Genomic DNA, 13031 nt, shown 5'->3' with positions numbered 1-13031 from the left:
AAACTATACCAAATATGACTAGTTGTTATATAATATGAATAATGGAGCTGTAATAGCTTAGAGAGGCAGAAGTCACATCTCACTGGATCACTCAGGGAAGACTTCACAGAGGAGGTGGTATGTGATCTGGATCTTGAAAAATGGGTAGGACTTGGATGGATGGATATGGTGGCGTTGAGGTTGGAAAAGGCCACCATGTGGATGGAATGGTATAAAGAAAGGCAGAGGCTCTGGAAACTACAGAAAGGAAGTGATTAAATTTGGTACTGCATGTAGGATAAATGTAAGGGTGAAGTCAGAAATTGCTAAGGAATGTTAGGTTGGAGGCAGGTTATCAAAGGCATTGAATGAGGTTATACATAATTGAACAGGCAATGGGGAGCCAGGTGGAGTGATTTTTCCAGCAGAATCATAGAAAGAAAACTCTGGCAGTGATGGGTAGTAACGGTCTACTGGGGGGAGAGATGAGGAGTGTAAGTCAATCTGGATACCTATTCTGATAACCTGTGATGGAACCAATGATGGTCTGAACTGGGGTGAGGTCGTGGGGGTGTGCAGGGCATTTTAGACATTTAATCCATATGTGCCTAATACTACACAAAGGGGTCAAGACATGAAAGAATCAAAAATGATTCCGGGGGGGGACCTTTAAGATGGGGGAGGAGTAAGATGTGGAGATCACCTTCCTCCCCACATATACATCAAAAATGCATCTACATGTGGAACAACTCCTACAGAACACCTACTGAACGCTGGCAGAAGACCTCGGACCTCCCAAAAGACAAGAAACTCCCCCACGTACCTGGGTAGGGCAAAAGAAAAAACAGAGACAAAAGGATAGGGACGGGACCTGCACCAGTGAGAGGAAGCTGTGAAGGAGAAAGGTTTCCACAGACTAGGAAGCCCCTTCACTGGTGGACACGGAGGGTGGGCGAGGGGGCGGGGGGCGGGAAGCTTCGGAACCACAGAGGAGAGCGCAGCCACAGCGGGGCTGAGGGTAAAGCGGAGAGATTCCCACACAGAGGATCGGTGCCGACCAGCACTCACCAGCCTGAGAGGCTTGTCTGCTCAGCCGCAGGGGCGGACGGGGCTAGGAGCTGAGGCTCGGGCTTCGGAGGTCGGATCCCAGGGAGAGGACTGGGGTTGGCAGCGTGAACACAGCCTGAAGGGGGCTAGTGCACCACGGCTAGCCAGGAGGGAGTCTGGGAAAAAATCTGGACCTGCTGAAGACGCAAGAGACTTTTCTTGCCTCTTTGTTTCCTGGTGCACGAGGAGAGGGGATTAAGAGCGCTGCTTAAAGGAGATCCAGAGACAGGTGCGAGCCACTGCGATCAGCGTGGACCCCGGAGACAGGCATGAGACGCCAAGGCTGCTGCTGCCGCCACTAAGAAGCCTGTGTGAAAGCACAGGTCACTCCCCACACCTCCCCTCCTGGGACCCTGTGCAGCCCGCCACTGCCAGAGTCCCGGGATCCAGGGACAACTCCCCCGGAAGAACGCATGGTGCGCCTCACACTGGTGCAACGTCACGCTGGCCTCTGCTGCCGCAGGCCTGCCCCGCACTCCGTACCCCTCCCTCCCCCCGGCCTGAGTGAGCCAGAGCCCCCGAATCAGCGGCTCCTCTAACCCCGTCCTGTCTGAGTGAAGAACAGATGCCCTCAGGAGACCTACACGCAGAGGCGGGGCCAAATCCAAAGCTGAACCCTAGGAGCTGTGCAAACAAAGAAGAGAAAGGGAAATCTCTCCCAGCAGCCTTAGGAGCAGTGGATTAAATCTCCACAGTCAACCTGATGTACCTGCATCTGTGGAATACCTGAATAGACAACGAATCATCCCAAATTGAGAAGGTGGACATTGGGAGCAACTGTAGACTAGGGGTTTGCTTTCTTCATCTAATTTTTTTCTGTTTTTATGCTTACTATAATTAGTAGATTTGTTTATTGATTTGGTTGCTCTCTTCCTTTATTTTATATATATAATTTTTTTTTTCCTTTTTCTCTTTTTGTGAGTGTGTGTATGTATGCTTCTTTGTGTGATTTTCTCTGTATAGGTTTTCTTTTACCATTTGTCCTAGGGTCCTATCTGTCCTTTTTTTTTTTATATATAGTTTTTAGTGCTCGTTATCATTGGTGGAATTGTTTATTGGTTTGGTTGCTCATTTCTTTTCTTTTTTTATTACTTTTAATTTTTTTAATTTTAATAATTAATTTTTTAAAAATTTTTAATTATTTTCTTTCTTTTTTTTTCTCCATTTTCCTCTGAGTTGTGTGGCTGACAGGGTCTTGATGCTCCGGCTGGGTGTCAGGCCTGAGCCTCTGAGGTGGGAGAGCTGAGTTCAGGACATTGGTACACCAGAGACCTCCTGGCCCCACGTAATATCAATCAGGGAGAGCTCTCCCAGAGAACTCCATCTCAATGCTAAGACCCAGCTCCAGTCAACAACCAGTGCTGGATGCCCCATGCCAAACAACTAGCAAGACAGGAAAATAACCCCACCCGTTAGCAGAGAGGCTGCCTAAAATCATACTAAGTTCACAGACGCCCCAAAACACACCACCGGACACGTTCCTGCCCACCAGAAAGACAAGATCCAGCCTCATCCACCAGAACACAGGCACAAGTCCCCTGCACCAGGAATCCTACACAACCCACTGAACCAACCTTACCCACTGAGGGCAGACACCAAAAACAACGGGAACTATGAACCTGCAGCCTGTATAAAGGAGACCCCAAACACAGTAAGTTAAGCAAAATGAGAAGACAGAGAAATACACAACAGATGAAGGAGCAAGGTAAAAACCCAACAGACCAAACCAATGAAGAGGAAATAGGCAGTTTACCTGAAAAAGAATTCAGAGTAATGATAGTAAACATGATCCAAAATCTTGGAAATAGAGGGAGAAAATGCAAGAAACATTTAACAAGGACCTAGAAGAACTAAAGAGCAAACAAACAATGAGGAACAGCACAATAAATGAAATTAAAAATTCTCTGGAAGGAATCAATAGCAGAATAACTGGGGCAGAGGAACGGATAAGTGACCTGGAAGATAAAATAGTGGAAATAACTACAGCAGAGCAGAATAAAGAAAAAAGAATGAAAAGAATTGAGGACAGTCTGAGAGACCTCTGGCAGAACATTAAACACACCAGCATTTGAATTATAGGGGTCTCAGAAGAAGAAGAGAAAAAGAAAGGGACTGAGAAAATATTTGAAGACATTATAGTTGAAAACTTCCGTAATATGGGAAAGGAAGTAGTCAGTAAGTCCAGGAAGAGCAGAGAGTCCCATACAGGATAAATCCAAGGAGAAACACACCAAGGCACATATTAATCAAATTATCAAAAATTAAATACAAAGAACAAATACTAAAAGCAGCAAGGGAAAAACAACAAATATTATACAAGGGAATCCCCATAAGGTGAACAGCTGATCTTTCAGCAGAAAATCTGCAAGCCAGAAGGGTGTGGCAGGACATATTTAAAGTGATGAAAGGGAAAAACCTAAAATCAAGATTACTCTACCCGGGCTTCCCTGGTGGCGCAGTGGTTGAGAGTCCGCCTGCCGATGCAGGGGACACCGGTTCGTGCCCCGGTCCGGGAAGATCCCACATGCCGCGCAGCGGCTGAGCCCGTGAGCCATGGCCTCTGAGCCTGCGCGTCGGAGCCTGTGCTCCGCAACGGGAGAGGCCACGGCGGTGAGAGGCCCGCGTACCGCAAAAAAAAAAAAAAGATTACTCTACCCACCAAGGATCTCATTCAGATTCGACTGAGAAATTAAAACCTTTATAGACAAGCAAAAGCTAAGAGAATTCTGCAACACCAAACCAGCTTTACAACAAATACTAAAGGAACTTCTCTAGGCAGGAAACACAAGAGAAGGAAAACACCTAAAATAACAAACCCAAAACAATTAAGAAAATGGTAATAGGAACATACATATCGATAATTGCCTTAAAGGTAAATGGAATAAATGCTCCAACCAAAAGACATAGACTGGCTGAATGGATGCAAAAACAAGACCTGTATATATGCTGTTTACAAGACACCCACTTCAGATGTAGGGACACATATAGACTGAAAGTGAGGGGATAGAAAAAGATATTCCATGCAAATGGAAATCAAAAGAAAGCTAGAGTAGCAATTCTCTTATCAGACAAAAAAAACTTTAAAATATAGACTATACTATTACAAGAGACAAAGAAGGATACTACATAATGATCAAGGGATCAATCCAAGAAGAAGATATAACAATTGTAAATATTTATGCACCCAACATAGGAGCACCTCAATACATAAGGCAAAGACTAACAGCCATAAAAGGGGAAATTGCCAGTAATGCAATAATAGTAGGGGACTTTAACACCCCACTTTCACCAATGGACAGATCATCCAAAATGAAAATAAATAAGGAAACACAAGCTTTAAATGATACATTAAACAAGATTGGACTTAATTGATATTTATAGCACATTGCATCCAAAAACAACAGAATACTCTTTATTCTCAAGTGCTCATGGAACATTCTCCAGGATAGATCATACCTTGGGTCACAATCAAGGCTTGGTAAATTTAACAAAACTGAAATCGTATCAAGTATCCTTTCTGACCAAAACGCTATGAGATTAGAAATCAGATAAGGGGGGAAAAAAAAGTAAAAAACACAAACACATGAAGGCTAAACAATACATTACTAAATAACCAAGAGATCACCAAAGGAATCAAAGAGGAAATCAGAAAGTACCTAGAGACAAATGACAATGAAAACGCAACAACCCAAAACCTATGGGATGCAGCAAAAGCAGTTCTATGAGGGAAGTTTATAGCAATACAATCCTACCTCAAAAAACAAGAAACATCTCAAATAAATAACCTAACCTTACACCTAAAGCAATTAGAGAAAGAAGAACAAAATAAATCCAAAGTTAGCAGAAGGAAAAGAAATCATAAAGATCAGATCAGAAATAATGAAAAAAGAAATGAAGAAAATGATAGCAAAGATCAATAAACTAAAAAGCTGGTTCTTTGAGAAGACAAACAAAATTGATAAAACCCTCATCCATATGCATCAAGAAAAAAAAGGGAGAAGACTCAATCAACAGAATTAGAAATGAAAAGAAAAAGTAACAACTGACACTGCAGAAATACAAAAGATCATGAGAGATTACTACAAGCAACTATATGCCAATAAAATGGACAACCTGGAAGAAATGGACACATTCTTAGAAACACACAACTTTCTGAGACTGAACCAGGAAGAAATAGAAAATATAAACAGGCCAATCACAAGCACTGAAATTGACACTGTAATTAAAAATCTTCCAACAAAAAAAAAAAAGCCTAGGACCAGATGGCTTCACAGGCGAATTCTATCAAACATTTACAGAAGAGCTAACACCCATCCTCAAACTCTTCCAAAATATAGCAGAGGGAGGAACACTCCCAAACTCATTCTATGAGGACACTGTCACCCTGATACCAAGACCAGACAAAGATGTTACAAACAAAAAGAAAACTACAGGCCAATATCACTGATGAGCATAGATGCAAAGATCCTCAACAAAAGACTAGCAAATAGAATCCAACAGCACATTAAAAGGATCATACACCATGATCAGGTGGGGTTTATTTAAGGAATGCAAGAATTCTTCAACATATGCAAATCAATCAACGTGATAATCCATATTAACAAATTGAAGGAGAGAAACCATATGATAATCTCAATAGATGCAGAAAAAGCTTTTGACAAAATTCAACACCCATTTATGATAAAAACCCTCCAGAAGGTAGGCATAGAGGGAACTTACCTCAACATAATAAAGGCCATATATGACAAACCCACACCCAACATCATTCTCAGTGGCTAAAAACTGAAAGCATTTTCAGTAAGATCAGGAACAAGACAGGTTGCCCACTCTCACCACTCTTATTCAACATTGTTTTGGAAGTTTTAGCCACAGCAATCAGAAAAGAAAAAGAAATAGAAGGAATCCAAACGGGAAAAGAAGAAGTAAAACTGTCACTGTTTGTTGATGACATGGTACTATACATAGAGAATCCTAAAGATGCTACGAGAAAACTACTAGAGCTAATCAATCAATGTGGTCAAGTAGCAGGATACAAAATTAATGCACAGAAATCTCTTTCATTCCTATACACTAATGATGAAATATCTGAAAGAGAAATTAAGGAAACACTCTCATTCACCATTGCAACAAAAAGAATAAAATACCTAGGAATAAACCTACCTAAGGAGACCAAAGACCTGTATGTAGAAAACTATAAGACTCTGATTATGCAAACAGATGGAGAGATATGCCATGTTCTTAGATTGGAAGAATCAACATTGCGAAAATGACTATACTACCCAAAGCAATCTACAGATTCAATGCAATCCCCATCAAACTACCAATGGCATTTTTTACAGAACTAGAATTAAAAATTTCACAATGTGTATGGAAACATAAAAGACCCCAAATAGCCAAAGCAATCTTGAGAAAGAAAAACAGAGCTGGAGGAATCAGGCTCCCTGACTTCAGACTATACTACAAAGCTACAGTAATGAAGACAGTATAGTACTGGCATAAAAACAGAAATATAGATCTGTGGAACAGGATAGAAGGCCCAGAGACAAACCCATGCACATATGGTCACCTTATCTTTGATAAAGGAGGCAAGAATACACAATGGAGAAAAGGCAGCCTCTTCAATAAGTGGTGCTGGGACAACTGGACAGCTACATGAAAAGAATGAAATTAGAACACTCCCTAACACCATACACAAAAATAAACTCAAATGGATTAAAGACCTAAATGTAAGGTCAGACAATATAGAACTCTTAGAGGAAAACATAGGAGGAACACTCTATGACATAAAACACAGCAAGATCCTTTTTGATCCACCTCCTAGAGAAATGGAAATTAAAACAAAAATAAACAAATGGAACTTAATTAAACTTAAAAGTTTTTGCACAGCAAAGGAAACCATAAGCAAGATGAAAATACAACCCTCAGAATGGGAGAAAATATTTGCAAATGAAGCAACTGACAGAGGATTAATCTCCAAAATATACAAGCAGCTCATGCAGCTCAATATCAGAAAACAAACAACCGAATCCAAAAATGGGCAGAAGACCCGAATGAACATTTCTCCAAAGAAGACATACAGATTGCCAACAAACACATGAAAGGATGCTCAACATCACTAATCATTAGAGAAATGCAAATCAAAACTACAATGAGGTGTCACCTCATTGTGATATCTCAGAATGGCCATCATCACAAAATTTACAAACAATAAATGCTGGAGAGGGTGTGGAGAAAAGGGAACCCTCTTGCACTGTTGGTGGGAATGTAAATTGATACAGCCACTATGGAGAACAGTATGGAAGTTCTTTAAAAACCTAAAAATAGAACTACCATATGACCCAGCAATCCCTCTACTGGGCATACACCTTGAGAAAACCATAATTCAAAAAGAGTCATGTATCACAATGTTCATTGCAGCTCTATTTACAATAGCCAGGACATGGAAACAACCTAAGTGTCCATGAACTGATGAATGGATAAAGAAGATGTGGCACATATATACAATGGAATATTACTCAGCCTTAAAAAGAAACAAAATTGAGTTATTTGTAGTGAGGTGGATGGACCTAGAGACTGTCATACAGAGTGAAGTAAGTCAGAAAGAGAAAAACAAATACTGTATGCTAACATATATATATGGAATCTAAAAAAAAAAAATGGTACTGAAGTACCTAGGGGCAGAACAGTAATATAGACAGAGAACGGACTTGAGGACACGGGGCGGGGGAAGGGTAAGCTGGGACAAAGTGAGAGAGTGGCATGGACATACATACACTGCCAAATGTAAAATAGCTGGTTGGAAGTAGCTGCATAGCACAGGGAGATCAGCTCGGTGCTTTGTGACCTCCTAGAGGGGTGGGATAGGGAGGGTGGGAGGGAGGATGATACAAGAGGGAGGAGATATGGGGATATATGTATACATATAGCTGATTCACTTTGTTATACAGCAGAAACTAACACACCATTGTAAAGTAATTATACTCCAATAATGATGTTAAAAAAAAAAATAAGTTTCCAGAAAGGTGATCTTGCCTAAATGAGAGAAAAGAGAGAAGGCAGGAAATAGCACATTTCGGGAGGAAGTTGAAAATAGCCTAGGACATTCTAAATGGGGGTGCTGGGGAGACAGATAAATAAGGATCTGGGTCAGCAACATAAATACAGGACTCAGGGTTTGGAATAAGGTCACCACCATGGACAACTATGGTGACCGGGATGAGCACTACTCACCAGAAGAGAAAGCAGAGGATGAAGAGTGTCCATAAATGTTAGTAACACCCATTTCTAATTACCACGCTAATCTAGAGAGCCTGAGTCTTTCTTCTTTGAAATTATATGTGATAAACAGCATTTGAAACAAAAAGAGAAGAAAAATGCAAGTTCAAAAGCTCTTGAGCTCTCACCCCTTGTCAGCTTTCTGAAATGAAGTGGTCACTTTGACGATGTTTTCAAGATCCTGACCCTTTCAAACAAACAAACTCAAGTCAATGAAGGAGCTAAAATGTCTGATCTGTGTTCAGTGAAGAAAGCAAAACTCCAAGTGTTATCAGGAGTTACTGAGTTTAACTGAATAACAAAATAGTCTGTCATGTCAGCTCACGGCATTCACACACACACACACACCAGTCACTCCACCTGGGCATTGGCTCTGCCATCTACTGCTCACTGAAATAACTACAGTTTTTCCTAAAGACTGATATTGGTTGTACACAATTTATATACTTAAAAGGATATGGATAAATTGGGAGATTGGGATTGACATATACACACTACTATATATAAAATAGATAACTAATAAGAACCTGCTGTATAGCACAGAGAACTCTACTCAATACTCTGTAATGGCCTATATGGGAAAAGAATCTAAAAAAAAAAAGGGTGGATATTAAAAAAAAAAAGGATATGGAAAAAAAATTCAATTAACTGCAAAAGTAAACACAGAAATATGTTCCGAAGTTTTTCTACCAACCAAGGAGCATTAAGCAACATATTCAGATGATCAACTAGTCCCTTATATGAGGTGAAAGTATCTGTCTTCTTATGTTTCCAAAGGGAAAGAAAGTACATTTAAAACTGTAGCTGAGCTTGAATCCCCTCTGGTCTCCCTAGGTCATGAAAAGGAATGATTAGGGAAATCCTTATAGCTTTACCTGTAATTAAGACCTGTGCTTCATAAATGATATCTTAGAAAGTTAATAGGGTTCCATGAAGATAGAATTTTGTAGTCAAGGAAATTTGGGAAACATAACCAACATTTAGAGATTTGGAATATGTATAAGCACACTGAAGGTTCTGGGAAGTTCATGATAGAGAGCTCTATTCCGTTGTGTTTCCTAAACATGTAAGCCATTAAATGCTTCTTTCACAAAACATTCATTGACATCTTGTGGCACATGGGACATAGTTTGGGAAAGATAGAGATAGAGCTGTACCTTAAGGTACTAAGTACAGGGTACTCTCCCCAAAGGTAAGATATCTGTGTGATGCATGCCTGAGAGTCAAGGGAGATAATAAAGAAAATAAAAAGTATGTAAGTTTGGCACTTTGGAAAATGTGTTTCAGTCAAAAAAATTGTCTGAAAAAATTGGCTTATTATAATGGTTAAGATGGTAAATTATGTTAGGTTTTTAACCATAATAAAAAAATTGGTTTATCATATTGATAGATCTATAAAATAACATTGTTCAAAAACTAATTTTAAAAATAGTGTTTTTCAAATAAATAAATAAATATCCAAAAGAAATACTAAATTGGATGGGATGTTCAAGACAACAGGCGTAAACCAGCACTGTTAGGGGGAAACCTTGCTCAAAAGCATCAGTGCAATTTGTAAGCCTTTTTCTGATGGTGCAGGTGAAGCTGAATATGATCTTGTCATACAGCCAGTTCTAGGCAAAGCTTTTGCAGATGTTCAATCAAATAATTATATATCCACCTATTCACTTACACGTCAACAACAGCTGTTTTCCTGTCTTAAGGGGTTTAATCTTATTCTGTTATCATGTTCAGACAATTTTGGTTGCTCATAATGTAATGCTTAGAATAGAAATAAAAGGAATAAAATTCTGTAGGTACATATGAAAACATTTATTACCCACTATTGAAGTCAGCTGGAAAACTGATTTGTCTATTTTATTATTAATTTTAGGTATGTTTGTGTTCCAACAAAGCATACTTTATCATATCTACAATTACACAGATATAGATATATAGATATAGATCACTATACCTTGTATTTCTTTCAGCAGATCTGCTGGTTTCTGTATATGCACTTGGTTTAGGTGGACATATCTGCCTATATTTTTCAAGTTAAAGATATTGTCTGTTAGGTAAGAAAACACTTCTCTGTTAGATTTAAATTTATGAGAAAACATTTACATTCAAAGAGATGAAAGTGTGTTTGAACAATAGCACTACTGGAGATAAAAATCTTCTAAATATGTTCATGTTCATTTTATTTTAGTTTCCAGTCATCAATAAAGAATTTTTACACTTATCTCTATTAGATAATGATACAATATTTAAAAATAATAAGAATCAGGGCTTCCCTGGTGGCTCAGTGGTTAAGAGTCCGCCTGCCAATGCAGGGGACACGGGTTCCAGCCCTGGTCTGGGAAGATCCCACATGCCGCGGAGCAGCTGAGCCCGTGCGCCACAGCTACTGAAGCCCGTGCCCTGGAGCCCGTGAGCCACAATTGCTGAGCCCGCGTGCCACAACTGTTGAGGCCCACGTGCCTAGAGCCCGTGCTCTGCAACGGGAGAGGCCACCTCAGTGAGAAGCCTGCGCACTGCAAAGAAGACCCAACGCAGCCAAAAATAAATAAACAAAATAAAATAAATAATAAGAAGAATCATTTTTTGTTAGGTATCAGAGAGATTTTTTTCTCAAAGACTTATCCCATTTGAATACTATCAAGAAATATGTTTTCTCAGATAAGATGGTAAAGACTTTCATATTTCCAGTACACCCACCACATTGAGAAAGACCACACTGAGTTGTTAGAATTAAATTTTACAGTACTAGGTTCTGTTACAATTTGTGATATAAGACTTTTCTCTGCTGTTTTTCTAAGTATCTGATTGGCCTACTTATACATTCTTGCTTGTTCTCAAGAAATTATATTCAACTATTTTTTTGTACTCCTGAGGACATGTGTTAATTACATAGGAAACACTTCCCTTTCATATTCTTTCATTAAAGTCATCTTGCTGTGATTAAAGTAATCAGGGTTTTAACATGCAAGTTGTCCTCATTTTATATTTAAGATCATTTGTGGAAGAAATAAATTAGAGTAGTAAAATGGATTAGACCCCATTCCCATGGAATCTAGCTTCTTTGAATCTGTACAAGGTCACTGCTCTAGAGTCCCAGAGTTTTTAGTTTAGAATTTAGGTGGTACTAACACCAACTTTTTTTAGCCCCCTAAAAAATCTTATTCAAATTAAGATTTAATTTTCAGTACTATCAGAGTAAAAGGAAAAATAATGTAAGATAGAAAGCCTGAGAAGTTATTTTTAAGAGTATAATTATAACCGTTGCACAAATTAAAAATTATAAATCTGGCCTATATTTTAATTAATTCAATGAAGAAGTATTCTCTTAACATTAAAAAAAAGTATCCTCTCCTCCCAAGGACAAAATTTCAAAGGTACTGTGAAATTTTCACTGAAATAGAAATTCAGACCTGGGTTTTTAACTCTTAGGTTGAATGCCTAAAGCTACACAGCCCTGCCACCCAATCAGCATTTTCTGGCTGAAGTTACCCCCTTAATAAAGAATAGTTCTCAAATTGTCTTACATGTTATCAAAAGAATCACCATCAAAAAGTAAAAATACAAAAGAATCAAAGGCAGGCCATTAAGCAAATCTAATGTATTCAGTCTTCATTGAGATACCATTTTTTAAATCTCTCAATAATAATGGAAATGTGCCACGTAGGTCTTGAAAAACAGTTCAATACGATATGATTAAACTGTTTAACAGGAACACATGGGAAGATGTTCAGATCTCTGAATTTGTTTTTAAGTATTAATTATAGAGCACTGGAGATTCAAAGTAGAAAAGCAAGTCTGTCTTTTTTTCTTGGTTCGGAGACAAGTTAATTAGAACATTTTTTCAAATTTTGTGATAGTTTTGAAATAAATTACAAATGTCTCAATTAAAATAAGACTAAAGAACTACCCACTTCCTGGACATGACTACTGTTTAGTTTCTATATTGAAAGTACTTCCATAAGACAAGTAATGGCCATAAGTATCCAACGACAAACATAAATACACATTTGTGTGGGCAAATAGAATTAGAAAATCTTTCCAAGTGCTTCTTCAGTGAATATGCACACAAAACATACACATGCTTTGCACAAAACAAGTCACAATTCATTTGCTTTCATTTCCCTTGAACTTCATTTTGCAAGAAATTCTGGAGTGCTAGGTCTTACCTGTTATCCCGCCTCAGCTGGTTAGGAGATGAAACAGGAGAACTGGGCTTTGGAGGTATTGGCGGGTGAACAGTTGGTTCCCTTTAGAACAGAAACAGCAGTTCATTTCACCATGGCATCTATTCACCAAATGCATTTATTGTCTATATGGAAATAGCTCATGCATCTTACAACCCTTGTGCATGTGCTACCTGAAAGGCCAGGATCTTTGGAGCTCTAAACTTTAAATAAGTCAAATTACAGGTATTTTAAAAGTTCATTTAATCAGATTTTTGGAAACCCTGTCCTCCCCAACTATAGTTTGAAACATAATGTGTTCTTTAAACAGCTTAATATTTTACTAGACTGTCTCACTCAAGTTGTGACATTTTGGGTCAGCAGTGCACAGCATAGTAAATGGTTCTTGGGCATTAACATATAAGCTTCTTTAGGAATTATGCCAACTATCAAGCTGCTGTGGAAACAGCAAGAAAGGTTTTTAATTCCACAGACCTCAAGGTGAAG

The 13031-nt window shown here is 38.9% G+C and overlaps 1 protein-coding gene across 23 annotated transcripts in view; it reads right to left on the bottom strand.

Annotated features, from left to right (window-relative positions):
• Positions 1–13031, bottom strand: part of SCEL (sciellin) — a 132998-nt gene that overhangs the window by 62233 nt on the left and 57734 nt on the right. For all 23 annotated transcript variants that reach the window (XR_004346653.1, XR_004346654.1, XM_032611013.1 and 20 more), the window contains 2 exons: positions 12528–12608; positions 10316–10381 (listed from right to left, as the gene is read on the bottom strand). Coding sequence is in view for 21 of the 23 variants with exons in the window: in XM_032611013.1 (XP_032466904.1) it covers positions 10316–10381; positions 12528–12608 (147 nt within the window). In the remaining 2 variants the exon portion in view is untranslated. The remainder of the gene's footprint in view (positions 1–10315; positions 10382–12527; positions 12609–13031) is intronic.

This window comes from Phocoena sinus, chromosome 18, assembly GCF_008692025.1.
Source record: "Phocoena sinus isolate mPhoSin1 chromosome 18, mPhoSin1.pri, whole genome shotgun sequence".
Lineage (NCBI taxonomy): Eukaryota > Metazoa > Chordata > Mammalia > Artiodactyla > Phocoenidae > Phocoena > Phocoena sinus.
This window is presented reverse-complemented; position numbering and strand designations above follow the sequence as displayed.